At 41.6% G+C, this 24059-nt stretch overlaps 2 protein-coding genes across 2 annotated transcripts in view; both read right to left on the minus strand.

Moving 5' to 3' along the window:
* Nucleotides 1–2033: 2033 nt before the first annotated feature.
* Nucleotides 2034–8733, minus strand: FBXO22 (F-box protein 22). The gene is made up of 7 exons (XM_085233964.1): nucleotides 8534–8733; nucleotides 8310–8442; nucleotides 8091–8178; nucleotides 7722–7817; nucleotides 6940–7104; nucleotides 5805–5970; nucleotides 2034–4647 (listed from the first exon to the last, which is right to left on the minus strand). Exons 1-7 carry the CDS (start codon nucleotides 8635–8637, stop codon nucleotides 4218–4220), a joined length of 1182 nt encoding a protein of 393 aa, XP_085090090.1. The 5' UTR covers nucleotides 8638–8733; the 3' UTR covers nucleotides 2034–4217.
* A 56-nt stretch (nucleotides 8734–8789) lies between these two features.
* The window catches only part of UBE2Q2 (ubiquitin conjugating enzyme E2 Q2), a 36668-nt gene continuing 21398 nt past the window's right edge, over nucleotides 8790–24059 (minus strand). Inside the window, exons 6-13 of the mRNA XM_085233961.1 lie at nucleotides 20773–20857; nucleotides 16292–16352; nucleotides 13914–14004; nucleotides 13530–13588; nucleotides 12235–12283; nucleotides 11939–12034; nucleotides 11247–11313; nucleotides 8790–9918 (exon numbers count right to left, since the gene is read on the minus strand). Coding sequence (XP_085090087.1) covers nucleotides 9887–9918; nucleotides 11247–11313; nucleotides 11939–12034; nucleotides 12235–12283; nucleotides 13530–13588; nucleotides 13914–14004; nucleotides 16292–16352; nucleotides 20773–20857 — 540 coding nt within the window. The 3' untranslated portion in view covers nucleotides 8790–9886. The remainder of the gene's footprint in view (nucleotides 9919–11246; nucleotides 11314–11938; nucleotides 12035–12234; nucleotides 12284–13529; nucleotides 13589–13913; nucleotides 14005–16291; nucleotides 16353–20772; nucleotides 20858–24059) is intronic.

Raw genomic sequence — 24059 nt, forward strand, 5'->3', positions numbered from 1 at the left:
CAGCTCCATTCTGTGTTTGGTACTCCAAAAAGGCTTTCACCAATAATTATCCTATTCCTACAGCTAACTAAGGCTGTGTGAAAGAAGCTTGCAAATGTAGAACCTGCAACAACATCAAGACAGTGCTGTTTTCATTCCCCAAACGAACACTAAAAACAGTTTCTATCACTTCTAAATTCACCTCTATTTCATATAAGTGTTTTCAGTGTAATTAGAAGAGAATGCTTTTAACTTACCTATTTCTGTACAGGCTTCCTCTGGGCTATAAAGATGCAGCTGACCATCCACTGGCATTTTATTAGCAGGGCTCTGTAATACGAGCTTACGCTGTAGTTCTTAATCTTTTCTCCATCACTGCATTCCCTGCTGCCTCAAAACTACTTATAGTCATTTCTGCCAGCTCTGGAGTTCCTGTTTTGAGGGAATTTGTGTTCACTCTCACTTGTCACACTGACAACAAAGATGAGCTTAATTTAAAAAAGCTGTTTCTAACTCCTGGAGCTGTGAAAAGTTACCCTGAAAAGGTGACATTAATCACTCTGAAACATCTATGTGCTACCTGCTAATCTCAGTGATGCTCTAGCTGTGAAATGTAACAGTGAAGATTTATTCATTGGTTTTTTAAACATAAATCCTATAGATTTGGGAATAAATTTTTTGCTCTTAAACTATCAAAGGACTTCAAAACCTTTTCCAAGCAGCTGTTAATAATTCTAACGTAAGTATCCAGGTCATATAATTTCCAAATAATCCAAACCCATCTTATGCCTTTCTTTTGAAAAGTTTCCAATTGTCTGATGTCACTGTGTGTTACCTGTGTAGAAAAACACCCTACCTTGTTATGAACTGCTGCTAGGTGTGTCTGTCAGCATCACTATGAGCCACCTGCAACGACTGAACCTCCGTTTTTTAAAATCTCCTCCATAATATAATCTTGAAAAATAACCAGCTGTCAGGGACAAATAAGTATTTTCTTAATGTTTTCAGCGTGCTCAGGTAGACTTTCAATTAAATCAGAATCGTATGTAACCACTTGACTTTATTAAAACTGAGTTTGAGGTTTAATGCTCACCAGCCTTCTCTACTTGCGCTGAAAGTCAAAGTTTGGCTGTATCGTTTACATCTCTGTGTTTACTGTTGGCTGCCAAGGGGGCATGATTCAGGATGAGTCATTCCTCTGTTAAAATAAGGCTCGTTCCAATATTAACCTGGGCCCAAACCAACCTTCTGACACTGCCAGTAAGAAACAAGTTCACCCTCATTGCAGTTTTCTGCAGTTTTTAACCAAAACTGCTTTCCAACAGCACAGTTGTGACAATTTAGCATAATTTGGCTTCTCTCTATCAAGCTATTCTTGCTTCCTTACAACTGTACACTGTAGAAAAACCCATAGTAAGAGAATTTTTGCAGTTCTAGTTAATAGTTTGATACTTTTTTTGTATTGCTGTTTGGTGGTGCAAATAAGAGGTTATATATCATGCCACTTGCCTTGTGTCATGCTTTTTACACTCTCAGTTCACTTACTTAATTGAAATATGCATTAAGTGGAAATGAATAATGCTTCATAGCACACATTCAAAACGTGGGGAAAAATGCCTTTTACCTTCAGTCAGCAAAATCCCCACTCCTCTCTGCAGACCTTTGGAAGGTTCTCCTTTTTTCTTCACCAAAACAAAATCCTGTTGTAGTCCCTTAAGGTTTACATACTCTTGCAGGAAACTACCACCACCACTGTAACCGTGCAGGAATTGTCATCAGAGAAGTCCTTCTGTGTTGTCATATGCTGCGTGAGAGGCACTGCTATCCACATCTCACCCAGTTACCAAATATTCATGTAAGTTTTTCCACTTTTGGGGTGACAGAGGTCTGAATGACTGCACTGCAGATCTTTGTAGCAGCTCAGAATGTGCCCTGCCTTGGGGACTGATGAGCCACACAGGTGGCACACAACACCTGCTAAGCAAATAGAACTGGTCTCACTCAGGAGTTTTGTCACGGTTTAAGAGTAAATGACAATTTGGAGGCAAAAGGAATCTGGATACCAAAACACTTTAATCAAATACGTAGCAATATTATGTACCACACCACTGCCCTGGCACACGGGAGAGATGGCACAGTCCAGGGGAGGCAATGCAGCAATGCCGGCAGGGCAGCGCACGGTTCTGGTGTCCTCTGGGCTCCTTCCCTTTCCTCAGTGGTGGAGATGATCCTGGATCCCCACCAGAGCCTTCTTCATGCTGTGGTTACCTCCAGCACTCACAAGCACCTTTAGCTGAAGGACCGAGCTGAGAACACCTCCCCAGAAATGAGCTCCTTCAAACTGCGTTCTCATTTTCTGCTTTGTCGTGCCTTGGCTGAAGCTCAGGAGCTGCTTCTTTGGGCACTTCTGGATGTGCCTGCACTCTTAATCCAGATGCGTGGTTGATTATACTTCCTTTACTTCCACTGCAGCAAAAAGTCAGTTGAAGTTGACAGGCTTACACTAACAGCCGTGCTGGTGACTAGACCAAACTCATGGAACTCGTGGTAACTACTACAGAAGTCCTGTCTGTATTACCGAAACAAAACATATCCTTGCCTACTGTTAAATATGTGATGCTAGATGGTGAGAAAGGGCCAAGCGTGACGTTCCTGTTATACTGAAAAGAGAAAACACACATCTCCCTGTCCTCCACTTCTATTCAAGCACACTGATTTGCCAACTTTTTCTTCCAAATGCAGTAACTAAAGCTGTTCCAAGTCACACCCACAGTTACTGATCTCCCTTCCCTGGCAAGAAGGCCACGTGGGGTTCACATCCTCTGAGTTAAGAAACATCACCACCAACAGAGCCGTGGGAAAGCACGGCCTGTGCTCTGCACCCACTGGCAGCAGTTCTGCTCTCAGGACAGGCAGGCACACCTCTCCCAGTGCCAAACAGCATGGAGACATTGACTGGAAGTGGCCAAGTGAAGTCTTGGCTCTTACCTGGACAGCAAAAGATACACTGTTGTACAACATGCAGCTAAGCATTTTCCTCTTCCTAAACTGAGAACAGGGCAGATGCCCAATGAGGGATTTCAAAGCACGATGAAACAGTCCAAAACAAATCTTACTTTCTTGTCATTCTGTAGCCAAGTGAAAATAAAAGGGAAGAAGGAATTTATAAGCAAGCAGATATATTATGAGCTATGCTGAGAATATGATGAAAGTACCTACGTGAAACCCTGCAATACTACTTTCAGCTGCAGCACCCAAAGTAGATGACTGATGTAAAAGCTTCAGCTCACAAAACACACAAAAGCCCTTGTCGTTGGGCTTGAGACAAAATGAACATCACCAGATCTTGTGTGGCCCAGAATTTCATATTAAAAAGCAAAAAACTTCTTAAAGATACCAGGGATAGGTTTTTTTTTTTTTTTTTTTTTTTTTTTTTGTACAGTGGATTTAAAAGTTTGTAACAGGGAAGATTGTGCTACAAGAGAATCTAAAAGGAAGGCTAAGCAGTCCACTCTGACTGTGTAAACTTTTGTACACAAAGGCTAAGAGTGCTGGTAGACACAACGTATCAGGTATTGTTCTAAATCAAATATTTAAGATGACTGAAATGTAGTTCAAGATAATGAATTGAGTCGAGCTTCAAAGCTGAGAGCACCTCACCAGATCAGAGCTTTTTTCTCCAAGAACAGAAGGCCAGGTGCAATTACATAACGTTGTCTTTATTTAATGAGCACTTTGGTTTTTTTTTTTTGTTTGTTTGTTTTTTGTTTGTTTTGTTTTGTTTTTTTTCCCTAAAGATTCAGTTCTGTAAATAGGACCCAAGTCTGGGCAGGCTGTGCATCACTCTTAAACCCACAAAATGGTGGATTTCCTGCACTGATATTTCAGCACACGCCAGTAGTTCTTCTGGACTGTTTTGCATACATAAATAGAGCACATCAAAGTATTGTTTCTACATGGTGATTGCTTGGCCTCTGACTGCCACTTGTGCAAACTGTTCTCATTTTAGAAATAAAAAAGGCCTTCTTCGATTGCAGAACTCCATTCAATATCATTTCCCTGCAATTTCAGCATGTGCAGGAGGTTACACGAAAGGCAAGGCTTCCTCATAGTTATTACATTCAACTGTTCCAACTACAGGATTTGATAGGAAAGTGGTGTTTATGCTTTGGGAAGTGCTCTGACCGCAGGATTGGCTCTTCAGGACGAAGCAGCTCACCGATGCGTCGCAGACACATTCACACCTGGTTTGCTTTAGTTGAACCAAGATGAATGAGAGTCATAACAGTAGTGTAACCATGAAGCAGGTCATCCTTTACATCATTGCATTCCCTCAATACGAAATTCCCAGTAACTATCCGGTCACATCCTATTTCTCCATGTCCAAAAAAGCCAAATAGGGGAACATTTGGAAAAAACTTCCTAAAGGCATCCGCCTCCATGTTCCGTTTGGTTTTGTAATGCCGATATCCTCGGCCAACACACGCAAACATGAAGCCAATGGTGTTACACTCAGGGATGTTTGCTGCTTTCAGACGCTGCATGGCGGCTTCTGCTGTCCTCTCATCAGCGACGTCCTGGTCTAACAGAACTGTGGCACTCTGAATCTGGGGACCGCTGAAAGCCAGCCCGACCACCCCACAGGCATCACTGGGCTGGGCGTTATTACTGAAAGGCAACAGGCCTCAGTTAGAGAGCAGCCCAACGCAACCATTTCAGCTGCAGCAGAAGTTGGCTGCCAAACAGACCAACATCCTGGGGATTTTGAAAGCCACCATAGTTAAAAACTAAACAAACTCTTCCAGCTTTCCTTTTTCCCCTCTTTTTCCAGCAACCTTTTCTGATGAAAACCTTTCACATCCATTACCCAGGATTAATCATAAGCCTGTCTTTCAAACACTTGCCAAATTCAGCAGTTGGTGCATATCACAGCTCTGCAATTCCAGCTGAACTGTAAGTTAAACTTAACCAAAGATAAGCAGCAGTTTATGTATGAAACCAGGGCAGCAGTCTAGAAGCTGTTCCAGACTCCAGATTCCTGTTGCTATGGTTCTGTGCTCGTTGGTTGGCCAGATTCATATTGGTTTTAGTGGTTACCTATTCATGTTATCTCAGTAATAGTTTAATAGAGACAGCTCTCCGATATGGAATAATGGTGCAGATGGCATAAATTAGGTGCAAAAAAAAAAAACCAAACCCAAAAAACCAACTCCTATCACTATGGAGTCCAGACCAACACTATGAGAGGAGCCTACAGGCATGTCGGCAGCACGCTCTCCAGCACAGGATGCTCCAGGATGCACCAGTAAGTCAGCAGAGCACTTGGAGCAAAAAAGCCTAAATCTTCCCCGCAGGGCTCTTGGTGGAAGGATTGGAGTTAAGTGGGTCAGATCCAGCCCAGCCCTTGGAGCTCCGCATCCTTGTGGAGCTACTTGTGCTCACAGGGCACAGCTCTGGTTGCATATTCAGCTCCGTAATGTGCCCCAAAACAAGACTGACATAAAACCAGAACAGTCACATAAATGGTCTCTGCCACAGAGAGTGATAATTTACCTGAAAGCCAGAGAGCCAGCACCTACTACAATAAACAAATGTAGGGTTTCTGAAGCTGAAAGCGTCCTCCAGTTGTTCTCCTGGCTGGGTTTCCAGAACCCAATGTGTAACACTCATACAAAGCTTCCAGCTTTTCCTGCTGGATCACAGTGCAGCAGTTGGATTTTGTTCTCTTAAACAAAATGTAACACTTTACAACTCCTGATTGGCATATGTTACAGCTTCTGGCAATGTTTTTCCCATATTAAATTTACCTCGAAAAATATACCTACTTCTCAGAGATCAGTGATGTAAAGCTCTCTACTTGTCCCCCGGCTAGGATGATACTTTTTTCATTCAAAGGATTGACTATTTGATGAAGAAAACGAGTAGCTCCAGACTTCCAGGAGTTGTAGCCGAACAAAAGAACCACACGAAGATCTGGATTATTCTTCAGGCCTACAAAAACAAGAATTTCAGTCCCCTTATTTTGACTTTCCCTAAAGTCTAAGAGTTCTACATTCACTCCTCACTCCCTCCTTAAATAACACATAATGCCTCCAGCATGGACTTTGTTGTTGCAAGTGAAAATCCAGACACAGGGCAGCCATGTATTCATGAGCAGGGCTGCATTCTCTACATGCATGAGAATTTCAGAAAAGATCTGAGTGATGAAAAAGTAGATGGTATCTGCTTCCTCCTGCTTTCAGCTTATTTCCCAGAGCATTTGAGTGGTACAGTTCTTTGGCTGTACTTCAGTCTCAATTATCTTTTTACAGATTCGAACTGAGCATACATGTTATCCAACAAGAACCACAATGGAGTAAATAGCTTTACTTAAAAAAATAAGAAATGTTAAAATGTGTTCATCAGCCTGTTGCTTATCCCAAGAAACTTCCAAGTTCCAAGAAGACTCACAGAAAGAATCACAGAGCTCTCGGATTACTCTTCATAAATACAACGTGAGGAATGTAAACTGTATTAAAATAGATCATTTTTCTTTATGCCTTTCCTTACTACAACACCTGACTTAGCATCTAAATCAAAGTTACTTTATAGAAGAAAAGCAGCAGCTCTTTCCCACTCCTTTCTAAACAGAGGTGGCCAGAATAATTCCCAATGGCACAAAACTCATTTACTGTTACTTTTAATCAATTACTGGCTTGCTTCAAACCTAACAGCTCCCTCTTAACAGCTCTGCTTGCAACACGAATGAAGAAGTTTGAGACAAACTCAGGATAACAACCTCAGTACTCCTGAGAACGGGTGGAAAGAGATGGGTGGTTACCAGAGCCGCCCTGCAGAGCCTCAGTGCTCTGTCAACACAGCACAGGAGCTGCTGGTCCCACATGCAATTTCACACTGGAGCCTCAAAGAGCAGCAAAACACTTGACAAAAGCCCAGGTCAAAGGGAGAACAAGGACGTACCTGCTTCGGCAAATTTGTTTTCGTCAATGACTCTATTCTTTACTTCTTTAGGAAAATGGAAGGTTTGGATTTTAACCCCATCAATTTTGGGAAACAAAAGAGCAAACCCCGCTTCACCATCTTCAATTTCTTGAGGTTGATTGCTGCTTGAACCCATAGGGGTAACTACAATGACACACACACACACACACACAAAGATTAGTGATTCTGACACTTTTGTCTGCAACTCAGGCTAAAAGAGGCAGAGCAGCGTATGCAGTATAAAACATGGCAGCTCATTCCCATCACAACACATCTAATTGATAACTGGTGTGAAATTTTTTTGCTGCTGTTGTGAAAGATGAAATGCATAAGAATCCCACTGTCCAGAAATGACGTTAAAGTCACTTTGCATGAGAAGACACAGATACATACAGAAATTTTCCTTACTCTAAAGGCAAGTACTCAAACTGCCTTCTGTAGGCACAGAGTCAATGTTTATGGCTCTTAGTGCCTTGACACAGGTGTTTATGCAGGCCCATATTCCTTCATGCTATAGACCTGCTCTTATTGGTCATGGCTATAGTGACAGAGACTGGAAGCAAACACTCAGCAAACGCCTGGAAAATGTTTTAACATCTAAAAGCTTGCTGCTGAGATGCACGGCACGAGTTATGCCCTGAAATCACAGAAACGAGCAGAAAGGTTTCTCCTTTCTGTACTGTGGGATGAGAACTGAAGGTGAGAAGGAAGGCACAAACGCACTAACAGCAGGGAGCACAGCACACAAAGGAGGCTCCTACCTACGATCCCAGGGGTGAGCAGTCCAAGGACCTGACATCGCTTTGGCAACAGTTTCTCAATGGCAACAGCTGTTTCTTTACTGTTTCTTTTTCTGGCTATTGAAAAGGAAACAAAAACGGCGCAGAGAAGCAGAAGCGAGCTGTCACAAACCTGACAGACCGAAGCCCGCAGCCAATCCCTTCATCACTCCACGGCCGTTACCGACACACGAGCCCCGCGCCGCCAACAGCTCGGTGTAAAGAGCCTCGCTCCCACGTGCCGCAGCCGCCGGCCGGAGCCGCGTTTCCTTTTACGTTCAGACTCGCAGCGCTCGGCCCGACGGTCCCTCACCCGCCCGCAGCCCCGGCGGCTCCGCGCCCCGCGGGTACCTTTCTTGTGCTCGTGGCACTCCTCGTGCCCGCTGAACGTCTCCGCGTCGGCGATGTAGAGCACGGTCTGGGGCAGGACGTGCACCCTCTGCAAGAAGACGCGAGGCGCGGGCGCGCTGGTAACGCTGGCCCGGTACCGGCACCGCCCCGTCCTCGAGGCGCGAACCGGGACCGTGGGGACGAGAGGGGGGAAGTGCCCCGCAGCACACGCGGACCCACCTCGAGCTCTCGCGCCAAGGCCTGCACCAGCGCGTGTCCGCCGGGTGGGCCGGGCTCCAGCGCCGACACCCAAGCGAGCCGCTGCCGCGTGCGCAGGATCCGCCGCGCGCACTCCCTCCACAGCCGACACACGCTGCAACACAGCCGGCCCGCCCCGCCCACGTTACCTCAGAAACGGCGTCGACCTCCGCCCGCCGCCTCCCCGCCTCCCCCCCGGCGCTTACCAGGCGGCGCGCAGCAGCGCTTTGGTGGGCAGGAAGCCGAGCACGCGCTCCACCACCTCGGCCAGGTTGCCGAGGACGAGGCCGCCCTTCCCCGGCGCCTCCATGGCCGCGGAGCCGCGCCCTTCCCCGCCGCCGGACGCGACGCCGACACCGCCCGGCGCCGACACGCTTCCGGTTCCGGCGGCGACACTTCCGCCCCCGGCACTTCCGCCCGCATCCCTTCCGGCCCCGCCCCGGAAGCGGCACGGCACAGCGGTTCTCAAAACGGCCTTTATTCAACTTGATGCAAGTTTACAAATCGCGGCGCGCCCGCCGGGCGAGAAGGGGGGAAGCGGCGGCGGCCTTGGGCCCGGGGCGGCGGCCGCAGGCACAGCCCGGCCGCAGGGGCACAGCCGGAAGGGCTCCTCAGCGAGGCCCTCGGCCCCGCGCCGGGATTGCCGCGGGAGGCGCTGCTCGGCGTCGGGCTGCCCGCGGAGCTTCTACGGAAAAGAATTCGTTCCCGGATTCCGCCTCGCTTTGCGCCAATCGCTCGCTATATCAGTTCGTTAGTTTACAAATGATTGCAACAACCCGTTAATAAAATGGAACGCCTAAAAAGGTGGCTTTGTTTTAGTAATTTAAATAACTTCGAGCCTCGGCAGAGGGAGCCGCCCGCAGCAGCGGAGCACGGCGGAGCTGACGGGCTGCAGCGGCACCGCCTGCACTGCTTAGAGGAGAGGAGGAGGGCAAAACCATCTGACCGTGAGCATCTCTTCCAAAAAATAGTTCGTATTCTCATCCAGCCATGAAAATGTTTAATGACTTAACATACATGTGCTTTTCCTATATCATTCATTTGGAAATACTACAAACGCTGTCATTTTAGACCAGAAAAACTACTGTGATTTGCAAGGTCTGACATTTCCTATAACAGTATTAAACAACATATTAAACCTCCTGACTTCAAATGAAACAACACAACTCAACTCTCGGCGCTCTGCATCCTGCCAAAGGTAAGAAGTGTGACCAACTCCTGCTGAACGCTCCTGGGGAACGCAGCAGCCCACTGCAGCGTTACACTTCCAAATTAAAAAAGGGAGAAGGGAGGGAGTGGCCCAAATATGCTTAATCCATGAAGAACAAATACAGCAAAGGCCCAGACTGCTCAGTCCAAGATGCCTAAGAAGAGCGGAATGGTAAGGCTGCAACTTATACTCGACGTGTCAGTTGACAGATTATCCACTAACTTATCTAATAGCTAAAGTCTTCAGTACGGCTGTTATAGGGGCACTCATAGCTCGAGTCTCTGTGTTGGAAAACGTTAAAAAGAGCTCTTTTGTTGGCATTGGTCCAGGTATACAACAGTCCTCGGTATTAACCGTCTTCTTTTGGAGGAGTGTACCAGCCTACGGAGAACAGAGAAATGCATTAGGCACTGCCCTGGCTCTGCTCAGAGGAGCTTACCAGCTGCCTTCTGAATGGATGGCAGAAATGTCAGGTGAGTAACTCTGGCTCCTGATAGCATTTGGCATGTTGAATCATATCGGATCAAGTGTACATGGCCTTTTCTGACCGCCTCCAGATCTCCAACCTCAAGTCTCCCAGCCACTATGGTAAAAATTCCTCTTGGTTTTAGTGCAGTGAGTAGAGACCCTACTTATACTGTCCCAGAGAACTGGTAGCAGCAGTAAGCTAACAAAGATGCCTTTTGCAGCAGCAATAAATGCTGTGAACATTCTGTGTACAGCTCCTGTTGCAGCAGCAAACACTGTAGTCATGGCCAACATGCAGCTAGAAGTCAACAGCCATGCTGGCTTTTGTTGCAAACTAAAAAAGCAAGGGACTCAGTTAATGGCAAGATCAACATGTCATGAAATTGGAAAGCATCTTAAAATCTTCTGTAATCTTCTTCCTAGCAGTCCAGAAGGCACTGTCTGTTTTAGAAGTGGGAAAACCAAGGTGCTCATCACACCAAAATACGCTCACATCACGTTCACAGCAATGTGAGTTCCCAAAGGACGCTGTTATCTCTGAAGTCAGAGCTGGGACTCATTCCCTCATCAGGAGAGCAGGGTACCAACTCTGCTGACTGCTTCTGTACAGCACATCACTCACTCCAACCATCTAAAGTCTCAGGTCATTTCTGGCCTTCTCATCCTGCCGCAACAAATGCGATTATACCTCAAGCATGTTAATATTTGCTTTAAGCAACCACGAGAACATTAACTGGCTTTGAACAGAAGAAAAAAAAAATCCATTTCCCATTCCCCAGCCAATGCACCTCACTTGGGCTTTTTCTATTTTTTTGAAGTGGAAAAACAAGCCAGCAACCATCTTCTTTAATGGTTACTATTTCTCAGCACTTGCCACATGGAAACAAAGAGGCAGACAACTTTCCATCCACCACTTCACTAACACATACACTCCAACAGCTACAGTAACAACAAAGTTACTACCTCAACTAGTTGAAAAGGAAACTCAACTCCTTTTTGAAAAGCAATAGGAACACACAGAACATTGTTACTTCCACGTAAGCTGGAGAAGTTGCAAAGATGATCAGTCAAGTTACTTTAATTAGAAAGACTACAAGCCCTTAAAGACGAGAAGCAGAAACACCATCTCCAGCCTTCCCAACCCAACCTAAGGCGTTCCAGCACTTCAAGTTTGATTACTGCCAAATATCAAAATCCTAGGATGCTCTGCATACAAGAACAAAAATGCAAGGCATACATACCATTTTTCTCATGTATTTGTACTAGTGACTTATAGGACTGCTGTGCTCTTGCTAGGTTATATTGATTCTGAAAGGAAAAAAAATCCAAACAACTCTTGAATCAGCACTTAAAACAACCAGCAAGTGAGTCACAATTTCACTGACATATTTACACCTCTTCTGAAAACAGCATTTAGAACTCAGGAGCAAGTTGCAGTCTGTTAGCAACATGCACACTTGAACTGAATTATGATTTAGATCAGTTTTGAAGGGCTCAAGTTCAGGAGTATTTGCATGGCAGTATTTTTCATTCTCTCAGGAAAACTGGCGGTACTTAATCCAAGGAGAACTTCTTAACATCAGCATATGCAAACCTGTCAGCAAGGCTATCTGTAGCCCTTCTCAGAGCCAGGATTCCCAAATCTTTCTGATTTCCAATTCTGAATCCACCCTTCTCTTCCCCAGGTACACATCTACTTAAATACCCTGCCCATCCAATGCTTGCCCTCCTCAAATGTTCATCTTACTTTAAAAATCATAGTTAACAGCCAAGAAAATAATCACACATGCACCAGACACATATGACAGACAAATCAAAATGCAGATATATTTGCAGTGACAATTCTGTCATGAAACATCTCCTACACAAGTCAGCAAAGCAATGGAAGAAGCCTAACAACAATCTGTGTAATTGATACATGCAGTGCATTTACCTTATTGGCTCCAAACTGAACTCTGGCTTTTCCTTTGACTAAAGTGGCATTGATCTGCATGATGACTGATTCTATTGAATAGGCACTGCTCCAGCCCTGCAGGAGGAAGAAAATATATGACATATACTTGCTTCTTGTGCTCACATTGCAAATGTGCTTTGGAACTCGTGTTTTGTATGGAAATTATTCCACACAGGGAATCAAAGCTACTACTGTCAAGTGCCCTTCTACTGAAAAGTGCACCCTTCACTGTTATTTGTGGCACTGCTGTAATGAGAGGAAGAGTTGGCATTCACCTGTTTAGTAAGAAGTTCCATGCATAATGCACCTCCACCTAGGACATATCTAGAAATAAATGTGAGAAGAAAATTATAATTGATATCAATCGGTAAGATATGAAACCATTCACAGCACAAGTTCTCTCAGGCCAATTTGATTTTTCCACATACAACTGAGATGCCCTTCAGCCATGACATACTATGGCAACTAGTTAGCCAGAGCATAGGGAAGATCAATTAGTGCAACGAGACAAAAGAAACTGCTTTCCTTGGCCACATACACAGTTAAAATCAGCAATGCAGCTATTCTGCACAATTGCTTACATAGCAGCCAGACCATGAAAGAGGAATGCTGCGTTTTGTCACCACACTATGGATGTGCTGATGCAATTAAAAACCACTTCTGTTAGGGATACTGACACAATTTCAAACAATGTAAGTGCAACTATTAACCAAGATTTAGTTGCAAACAAGTTAAAGCTAATCTTCACTTGCTCTTTTTCCTCTAAAACATGTTTCAATTTCAATAACACTTCATCATGTTCTGTGGTTATAGAATTCAGCAGTCAGCACAGCATGCCTGGCTGTAACAGAACCTGACTGAGGAGGCTGAATTTACCACCCCTAAAGTGGTCTCTGCTATGATCAATGCATTTAAACAACATTCATTTACATGTAATTCATAAGGAAATAAAAAAAGAAGAGCAATTAAAGCCAGATCAAAACCAGCACCAGCTATCAGAGGAGAGGCTGCATTGCAGGAGACACTGCACACAACGTTTCAACCAAGGTTTAGATAACTTGTAGCACAGTGCCAATTAAATTTAATACTTTCAGTTTAGCATTTGAGGAGTTTTTAAGCATAAGTTTACAGCAGTGTTACCAATACAGACAAGAAAGACCCCTTCAAAGCAACAACTCAAAACCACTGCTATGTGGAACAACAGGAGAAGTAAGATTGTATTAGAATTTTCAGAGATCAGCTCTCAAATATTATGGCTGATGAAGACTTCCAAAGCTGGACCCACCTTAAGCGATTCTAGGCTTACAATTCAAATTAAGGAACTGCATCAAGCTGGAAAAAGCACTCAGCTGTTTGCCCACTGTTTATGCTACTTGAGAAGCACATCTCCTTATCATGCTGAGCCTTCCACCAAACTCAAGGCCTATAGGGGCTCATGACTGCTATTTTGGGAAAACATCTCCAAGTCCACCTGCTGGTCTCAAAATGTTCCCTGCAAACCCAGACAACCAATCTCAAGTTATAATGTTTTACCACAAAGTAAGATTTCTATAAAGCAACTCCAACTTACCCTCCTGTGAGCACAGGAGATACTACTCGCACAAAGGGAGGATCAAAAGGGAAGTTATCCTGAAATACATGAAGAACAGGTTAAGAACTATGCTGTGACACTGCTTTTCCTAACCAGGAGCTATTTCTGTAGTTGCATTTGGCAAATTAGATTTAAACCAGTAACATTTTTCAGTTCTGTAAAAACCACCTTTCCAGAGTGCTGGCTCACAAGCAGCCTGTGGGAAGTTTTAGTGGCACACTGATAGCTACATTTTTTTTCCCTCCTTAAATGTTACACTTTACTTTACTCTATCTTTACCCAGGTAACAGCTAAGGGTACCTTAGTCAGTTTCTACAGTTGGCTACAAATTTAACCCCTGCATTTCTTCCCATAGACACCTACCTTAAAAGAGAAGTTGAGTAAAATGTATTCCACGCCTTCTTTTTCTTTCAAGACCTGAAGATCACTATGCAGAGGGCTGTCAGGATCAACCCTATAAAAGAAGCATGGTGAATCCTGGATTAAGTTAGTATTTTCACTACCTATAAATAGTAATCACTCTTAGCTCCTTCATGCATTTATAGATTACAAATGGTAATTTGAAGTTAAACACAAGAAAATGTTTGCTCTCTTGAGCAAGAAAACACTTTGCCATGAGATCTCCATGAAAGCTTGTTGCAGTGCACTACACGCCAACTATCAGATGTTATTTGAATATGGATAGCAAATAAATAAGCTTTTATTTGAAAATCAGTCATTTTAACTCTCTTCAGCTCACTGAAGATCTATGTCCCATTAGAAGAAAATGCATTAAGAGAAAGGCTGTAGTGCTCTGTTTTCAGCACAGTTAGTGAACCTTTCATGAGTACATGACTGCAGCTCTGTATCAGATGTTAAACGTGATCTGCATCTGCGAAAGCACTGAAGTCAGCAGTGTCTGCTCTCAGCAGAATTTCATCACTTGTTGCAAAATACTGGTGGCAAGCACTCTGGGTGTTAATTCAGACACGGCTGGATTAACCCAACCCGAGCACTGCCACCCCAAAAGTTTTTAAAGAGACTAGTCAAAAAAAAGGCTGTAAACAAGACAACAGATGTTGTTAAAGGGACTACAAGAGTCCAATCCTCTAATTCATATGAAGTCACAAACTTGAGAACCCATTTCAAAGTTACCTGAGCCCTATGTCTCTCTCTCACAAATCAAAAGCTATTTCAGAGAAAAAAATATAAATCTTTCAGTGCTGAGCAACCCACCAATTCCAGCCACAACCAGCACCAGACCAGTTCAGAATTACTTGTTCTAGTAACAATAACATTCTGTCTGCAAAAGAGTTCATCTCTGTGACATTTACACCTCGAGTGTAAATGTCTGCACACACAGGTCATTTGTTTACAGACACTTTTTGCTGGAACAAATAAACACAATTCTTTATGCCTTCACAGAATGGTTTGCTTTGGAAGAAAGAGCCCTTCAAGTCCACCCAGTTCCACTCCCAGCAGGGACACCTTCCACCACTTTCAGGTTAAGCAAAACCCCATCCTGCCTGGGCTTCAGCACCCCCAGGGATGGGACACACAAAGCTTTCCTGCACAGCTTGTGTCAGGGTCTCATCTCCCTCTGAGTAAAGAATCCCTTCTCCATGTCTAATCTGCATCTCCTCTCTTTCAGTTTAAAGCCATTACCCCTTGCCACAGATCTCTTTTCCTAGTCTTTCTGGAAGTCATCTCTTGCATGCATTCCATTGCTTCTCCCTCCTCAGAAAACCAAACCTGTTCACAGTACTTGAGAAGAAATTTCATGCACTGCACAATTATTTGGCTGTCTTGATCAAGAAGTCCTTCTGTAACAAGGGAATGATTTCTTTTCCTACTAGTTTCAGCTTCAAAATGTTCATATGCTTTTGATGACACTAAGATGGAAATGAAACTCAGCAGCTGGTGACAAAGTCCTAGAGATTTTACCACCAAGACAAGGCAACAATTCCTAAAGACACGTCAGCTATTGTGCTGATAAAACTGATAAAAGTCTCTGTATCTATGCATCGCAGTGTAGCTGAACTGGAGGAATTTTTCCTATCTCTTCACCTTTTGCAGCCACCCAACCTAGTTTTCATAGGCTTTTCCTTCCTATGAGTTACCTCATACAATGATGGTAGATAATCCTGTTACTGGGACTAAATTCAGTGTAATGCCTTTAGAATTAAAGTATTATACTTTGGACATAGCAATATATGAGCTGTCACTTTCTTCTAAATTGGTTCAGAGATCGTCTATATCCAGTACAAACAAGTGAAAAGCAGTATATTAGAAAACACAATCATGTAATAAGTCATCACTATGTTACACCTCAGGATTTCAGTCCTACGTGCCTGCTAAACTAATCCCACTAAAACAGTTCCTTCTTATGTCTTAAAGGAAACTAGAATTTGTATTTTCTTGAAATTAAGAACAAACAAGTCCACCAGACAAAACTTCTGGACAACTAATTTCATCATTTGATGTTTCATACTTTGGAGTAGTTTTGGAAGGAAGGTGAAAAAGTAATAAAAGTTGTGGTAATACAGAGTTGGCTGTGCAAGGATTGTCTGAGGTTTTTTTTCATTTTTTATTTGTTACCTGCTTAATTACTATAGTTCAATATCTGTATGCACTTCCATCTAGCCAAGTTGTAGCCACACACTATTTTATAGGTTCTGACTGAAGTTTCTCATTCCAAACCAGATTTTCTGCAGCAATTTTAGTAGATTCTTTAGAAAAATGAAAGAAGTTTAAGAACTTACTTTAGAAGCTTAACATGCCATTCATACAAGCTGTCATTTACCAGTTCCACTGAATATATCCCTGTGGAAATATTAGATAGAATTAGCTATGCACTACAATTTTTAAAAGGCAAAATGTAGTATAAGCTCATTCTGTAAGTACAAATACTGTCAGTAGATCTAAGCAATGAGTAAGATACTGAGTCACATCTTTTCCTCAATAGTAGAAGCACTACTGAGCAGCCACAAGGGAAGAGTTCTTTCATTTCTATATGGAAAAGAGAAAAAAAACCCACTCAAGTAAATACATTTCTCCAAAACCATTTTCCCCCGGTCCAGATTTCTTTCAAACTTGACACAGCTGTAGGACTCCAGCTTGCTTAGAACCCAGTATATTTTAAACCCAGTACACAACCAACACGCTTTTTAAAAACACTTAACACACAGCTCAAGCATGCAGCATTATATTTCACAGGTTCTCTTAACAGCATTGGCAAATAGGGACAGCACCTCAGCCAGTGTATGGAGTGGAAACCCAAGAAGATGGCATTGCACTGGATGATGCACACTCCCAACAGCTGAACAGAGCAGTCAGAAACATGAAAGATGCATCGAAAGAACAGCTGCCCTACTGCCACCCAGAACTCATGCACTGGTCCTTCGACTCTACTGGTTACCATGGACTGTAACCATCCTGAAGGAGTAACTTCCAAAGTCAGCAGCTGTAAAACATTTCTTTAAAGACGTGCACAGCTCAGGACAGATGTGAAGGTGGTACTAAGAGAAAAGATAAGCTACTTGGCCAACCTTTTAATCATCCAGCTTTGGAGCTGAGTAGTATTTGTGTGTGCTCATGAACAGCAACAGTGACACAGTTGCTCACTGCTTTGATATAGGGGATTTTAAACAGCACTACCTATAGTTGAGTTTTGTTGTCATTATTTTGTTTTTAAATAGTCAAGATGTGTTATTTGCAACCAGCTCAGATACTTTTTTCTTAGTTGAGCAGTAGGAGGAAAAAAAGTTACTCAAGATCAATTAAACTAAGCTGATTAACTTCTACATACTGGTTTCTGATAGTTCCTCAAGTAGAAGAAGGAATCAAGATAGATTCCCCTCACTTAAAGATGTTTGTTTATTCCACTAGGAGGCTATCCATATCCATAGAGGCAATCAAGTAGAAAAGCAAGCACAGAGACCCATGAAGCAAGCCAGAAGTGAGGAGACAAAAAAGTAGTAAGAAAAACAGTCTCTCTGAAAGCAGGCCATTTCTTGCTTACAGCAACCTAACTACAAATAAATCCCACACAATCTCTGGATAAAAGCAATTATATGAGCAACAAAACCACTAAAGACATAAACAGAAATTATTTCACTTAATTATAAACAAAGTGTGTTTCCTTCTCCCTCCCCATCCTCTCAAAATTATTTGAGACCTTTACGAATTTTTTCTCTGTGAACTGACCAAATCCCCAATTTTGTATTTAGAAACAAGAGAATTCTTAGTTTGGAGGATTTATGACTCCTGTTATCCAAAAGATTAATGACACTGTCTGAAGTACAGCTGAGTATTTTAATTTCCTGGATTTATTTATTTATTTAGCTAGTGTTAGCTTATGAAAGAAGGCTTTTCTACTTGTCTTTAACAGTAGTTTTCAACTAGACTTTCCAGGCAGGTCAGCAACTCTCTTGTTGACAGCAAGTCTGTAGTTCTATTTAGCTTTTGCTTGAACTTCAATAGCAGCATTTTGACCACTAAAGAAACTTCAGTTTTAAAATGGATACTACCTTGAGTAGACACTCTTAGAAAAAAAAAAAAAAGAAAAAAAAAGCACAGTCAAGTTTTCAATTACCTTTTTTTTTTTTTTCCTACTGTCAATCCTGAAACTACATAATGTCAGAGACACCAAAGTGAACTCCATGCAACTTAAAAGCAATCTTTGATTTTCTGGCTTACATTGAAAAAAGAAAAAAAAAGAAGAAAAAAGAAAAAAAAAGAAAATGGTGTGATGTTTTCTCACAACAGTCCCCTGAACCTGTAAGCTTCACAGTGATCCCCTTTATATGCACACAGCAAAGAAGTTTAAATTATGGGGAAAATGACCACAAAAACAATGTGATCTTGGTTCTGAGTACTTACCTAATCATGTCCCTGCTAAGATGGTGACAGCTATCTCACAACAGAACACAGAACAAGGCTACAAAAACAGGAGTTACGCACAAAAAAAAGAAACTGACACTTAAATTCACAGGAGCCCCACAACTAAGTGAAGCCATAAGGAAGGAATCCAGGTGTGTTTTATAACAAATAGCATCATTTACTGAAAAAATTAATAAATGGATTAAGTAGGATGGTGATCGTGCTTTGAAACACCATCAGTTTTATAGTATCAACCTCCACTTCAGTTAGTTATTTCCAGTTTGCTCAGGGAAACAAATATTCTTATCAGGCACTTATTTATACAGGGAGATTTGAAGAGCAGGAGGAGTTGCACAACTTCAGGCAAACAAGACAGTTCCTTGACTGGGACATAGTGCAATTACAAGACATTCTTACTTGGTTCTGTTCAGACTACTAGAGAAGTGGTATGGAATTACATGTTAGAGAAAAGAGTATGCCATTTAACTCCTTACAAATGCACAGATTTTTGCCAGAGAGGGCAGTAATGCCTCTTGCCATAAATAACATCACAGCCTCCTATAGAATAAGAAATATTAGAATTAAAGAAAAAGTTGAAGTAGTGATTCAAAAACACCATACAAGGTGTTTGAAGGATCCATTACACTGGTAATCTGCCAGTTTAGAAAGCTTTGGTAATTTCTTGAACTTGGGAATTCTCTCACTTGTCTTCTACAACTTTTAGAGATTCACACAAAGTGTTCAGTTGCAATCTTTTTAGATATTCCTAAGTCATAAACTAATGAGCTCCTGTACTCATCATTCAGTACATCAACTTTCTTTTCTTTTCTTGCACTCATTCACAGCCAGGCTAGATGGGGCCCTGAGCAACTCGATATGTTTGGGAGGCAACCCTGCCTACAGCACAGGGGTTGGAACCAGATGATCTTTAAAGGACCTGTCCAAACTAAGCCATTCTGTGACTACAGGGGCTCCTGGCTGCTCCTCCAGCAGTATCTATGCTATTAAGGGCCATACAGTTTTTCCACAGTCCAACAGACTTCTTACACAGCATCCTTGTTCTGCCCCTAAAAGCAACCTCTGAAGACCACATACAGGCAGTAAAGCATCCCCCACGATTCAGTGCCATTTCTAGGCTATTCCTTAACCCTTTTAATCCACTCTCTACTAGATAGACAGTGATTAGGGCTTACTGGCAAGCAGTTGTGATAAAACCTGACAGTACTAGGCTACATCAGATCAACAGGAGGTTACAACTGTGTTTAGAGTTCAGACATTTTACCACCATCTACAGTACCTTAGCACCTAAAACTGTTTACGTAAGAAGTGATCAAAACAGAAGCCTACTACCTCTTCAAATCTGTCCTTATATATACAGATTAAAAAACTACACACACATTTGGTGGCATTTTAACGGCCACCAAACAAGACTTAAGCCAACTAGAAACAAACAAGAGAGCAAATCAGACAAGTAGAAGATAAAGGATTCAAGTTTAGGCTGACTTTCTAACGTAGCACTCCTCCTGTTCACATCCTGGCCTGCACCAGATGCCTCTCATTCTTGGCTGCTGTGATGGAGCTGGCTATTGAACTGACCTAGAGGAACACAACTTGATTGAAATGCATGTAAGTTCTGCTTACTGTACAATAATATGCAGATAATTCAATATGCAGTTTCCTTTGCTGAGCTAGTTTAGACAAAGCCCTTATATGGAGCAAAGAGAACAGCCAACCACCTACCTAAAAGCTAATCAATGCTTCTTATCCAAACAAACTTAAAAGACAAAATTTTCTCTTCATTTGTATCCCTATTTCAAAGAACATATGGAGGTCAGGATCAGATAAGCACCATCACAAAAATAATAGAACTACAGGAGTGTAATTAAAATTAAATATTGTGTAAAAACAAAGCCTTTTGATACTGAACACAAATTCCTACTCCTCAAAGTATACTGTGTGAGTGTCACCCACTGGGACATGCTCACAGCTTTTGCCCCATACACCAGGAGAGCTGAATTTCAGATAGTTCTGAAAACTCAACAACTCCTACAATAGACATCTTAAGACATTCCTTGTAGCCATCTCACCCTAAGAGTACTCCCATAGTTACAATCCCGTTGTTAACTGTGTTATAAAGGTTTGCATAACAAAAAAGAACATACTAGAGGATATACATCCTGACTTCTTTTTACTTCATAAATACACTGTTTTACACAGTAAGAATATATATAATGTATCTACATATATTTTTTTAAATATCTATAGATCTACACATACAAATATAGAACAGAAAAAGATCAATAGGAAGTATTTGCTAGGAGAAATCTTTCGAAGAATACTTTAAGAATCTGAAGTACTTTACCTGTTTTATAACTCTGTGATCTATATATATCCCTGAGTTCCTTCATAAGTCGATCTGAAGCCTGAACTGACCCAGAGACTGCACCCTGAAACAAACAAGAGACTCATCTAAGCAAAAAATAATACTGACAAACAGCTTTATTTGCATAAGACATTCCATTACTTAGATGTTAGTAACAATACATTAATTTCTTTATTAGTATTTGATTTTTAGAAGCTGAGTACTCTAGTGAGCAAAGAAACAAGACACTCCCCTAAGAGTGAGGCTTTAATATATATACAAACCATTACATGGTAGAGGTGGTATAGTAAAAACTTCTCATCAAGTTAAAATGACAGGTATATTTTTCCATAAAGAATTTAACCTCTTTGGCATTTTCATTTCCAAGACAGACCCACAATACACAGAATTATTTACTTCTGGCTTCAACTCTTACACACTGAAGGAAGGCTAAGATTAATCCTAATTAAAGCTTCTGCACGCCAGGTTTTACTGTTTTCTCAGAATTTTATTTTCATTTGGCAAGAGAACAAGGTACAGGAGTTGGGAATTATCTACTACAGAACACCAGCTTTTGTAAGAAGTAAAACCAACCTGAATATTTCAGAAAACGTAAAATATTATTATTTGCAGTAAAGAGGAAAGAAATCAACAATTGTGCAGAAGAAAAGGAAAATTTTAGAATACCGAATATTTTGTCATGACATGTCATACTTATTGAGGTTTATGCAACCAGAGCATAAACGCTCTCTGCTCTTTTAGAGCTCAGTTTAGAATTACTTGACATCCCACTGAGAATTAAGCATACACCTTCTCTCCTCAGTCCTGCAACAGAAGACATACCACTACAGTAAAACAACCTTTAAGTGACCTGCATACAAAACACAACAGGCTCTAAAATATGCCCACAACTCACAAATTAACAAACATCAGTTATCAGGTAACTCACGTTCTCTCATATCGACAACTGCTGGATTGCAGACATTCTGCATGCATGCTGAACACTGAACTTCTGTGACCTTAGCATTAACCATTCTGTCTCAATTCCATGAGCTTTTAAAGGGAGATTTTACTTTTTCCTCTCAAGAAAATCGTGTGTTTATTTAGAAGAACACAATGATCAAAAATACCTACATTACTCTTTCTGATTCAATTCCAAAGCTAATGGGAAAGCTTTTGACACTAAATCTTACATGCTACATAATTACTTCGCTTCTACATTTCGCCTAAACGACCACATTCAAGACTTCTGACATAAATGCCAAGGCAAAAAAATAGCATTACAAGATTTAAAACATGGAAAAAAACTCCAAACAAGGTAAAAAAAGATACCAAACCCAACCCTATTAAGTTGCTTGTTTTTCCTGGCTTTCACTAAAAGTCAGTTTTCCAAAGGAACATTATTCCATGAGATGCATGCAATTCTCTGCTGCTGCTTGGACTTCAGGCATTTCCACTGGAAGACAGACTGACACATATGGCTCATCAGCATTGTTTCATGTTTAAGAAAAAAAAAAAAAAACACCAACAACAGAATAAAGTTCAGTTCAGTCTCTATATGAAATCCTGAGTGACTGGGCTGTTTTCCTACTCCAAGTATTAAAAGAAATAAATAGTTCCTAGCATTTCCTTTCGGATACAATGATACAAACAAATTATTTTTGAACAGAAGCAGAATTATTTGTGGAAGAATCTGATCCTGCTAGAGCCATTGGCCTTACATCTGAAATGTCATCCCTGTTTGCCTGGAATCAACAGCTGTATGTATACCTTACTTGTAGGATCAAATCATTTCTTAGTAAGGATTAATCATCAATTACTCTTAATAGTAAAGCCAGTTAATTGGTACTAAAGCCTCCGCATACTCCTTTGTTTTTGCTGCTCAGTAACATCAGATGATATGATCAGGTTCATACTGTAATCTGTAGACTGTTCTTTCAGGTTATTCATTTTCATGTTACACTCTATCTAATCATGTAGACTGCCTAAATTCCACTAGTTTTTCTTAACGGTTAAGCATGAAGAATGTACTTTGTAATTAAATATGCAAATAAAGCCAACTCCTTTCAACTGACTTCACAAAATCTATGTAAAGACAGGGTTCAAGAGAAGCTCAATTTGCTGACGGCCCTGCATGCACTGTAGAATCAGGCAGAGAAGGAAGGGATTACTCTTCTTTAACTGGAAATGAATGCAGTTCTATGATAAAACAGTGGATGTTTACATACAGGCTATTATTTGCAACTGCAGCCTTAGTGGATATGGTTACAGTCTGCACATATGTATTAGTGAGCCTCTCCTATAAAGCAAATTAACACTGTTTATACACTTTATTTGCTGAAAAAGGAAGAATTACACTTAAAGAGGTAACACAATGCAGCATTAACTACCACTCTACATAAAATTTCTGTGCTCTTTCAAACCTGTGTTATGGTTATGGTACTGTCATGAACATGTCAAGTTCAAAGGAGTGCAACACAAACTGTCAAGATTTGGGCTTTTTTCAGTGCAGAGCTGAGCAGTAGCTCTGCCTCATCTGCTATGTTACTTTCTGAAAGAGGGAATTTGCTTTAGCTCTTCACAGAACAACAGCCCCTAAATATAAATAATGTAAAAGCAACTTAGATTGTCAAACACAACCTCTGGAATACTAGTTTCCTCCCAGCATTTTTATTTCCATCAAAATAAGCTACTGAATTACTGTATACAATGTTGGCAGCTCATGTAACCACATGAAACGTAAGCATCTTCTGTGCTGTAGAGACTTACAGAGCAAAACACAGCACACCTACGCACTCCTGACCTTCCAGTGTAACTGCTGATAAACAGAATTGTATTTAAAAAGAGGTTAAGTAGTCTCAGTAGACTATGTATAACCACTGTTTAACCATGTGTAACCCTTTTTCCTAGGAGTGGCTTCCCACTGTGCTGCCCACTGCTTATACAGCAATATTAAAGTTAGTCTCGATCCTCTCAAGAATCCATAGACCACAGATCAGGAATCTGTGACCAAGAGAAGGGAATCTAACAAGCTTAAGTGAAAAAGTTTAGAGTAAGAGCTTAATTTACATCCTCTGAACTGCTCTTGGAGAACACTGATGAGGAAGCATAGGGAGGTTCAGTGTTACACCTGATGGTAGCCTTACTGCTAAATGCCACTGCTTTGAAACAAAGCCTTCATTATCAGCAATGGAAAACTTTGGCCCAGGCCAATATAGGCATTACGTTTTAGAGAAGCACTTCTAACCTTCATTGGTATTTCAGTGACAACATACACACGTATGAAT

Source organism: Meleagris gallopavo, chromosome 12, assembly GCF_905368555.1.
Source record: "Meleagris gallopavo chromosome 12, MGAL_WU_HG_1.1, whole genome shotgun sequence".
Classification (NCBI taxonomy): domain Eukaryota; kingdom Metazoa; phylum Chordata; class Aves; order Galliformes; family Phasianidae; genus Meleagris; species Meleagris gallopavo.

Bases quoted from the DNA above. Each gene is read 5' to 3' on its own strand.
- FBXO22 (XM_085233964.1), bottom strand. From the start codon at position 8,637: ATGGAGGCGCCGGGGAAGGGCGGCCTCGTCCTCGGCAACCTGGCCGAG. The intron at 7,105-7,721 runs GTAGGAGCCTCC...GTGTCATTGTAG, and splicing joins GCTCACCCCTGGGATCGTAG to TTACCCCTATGGGTTCAAGC. The intron at 5,971-6,939 runs GTACGTCCTTGT...TTGTTTTTGTAG, and splicing joins AAACAAATTTGCCGAAGCAG to GCCTGAAGAATAATCCAGAT.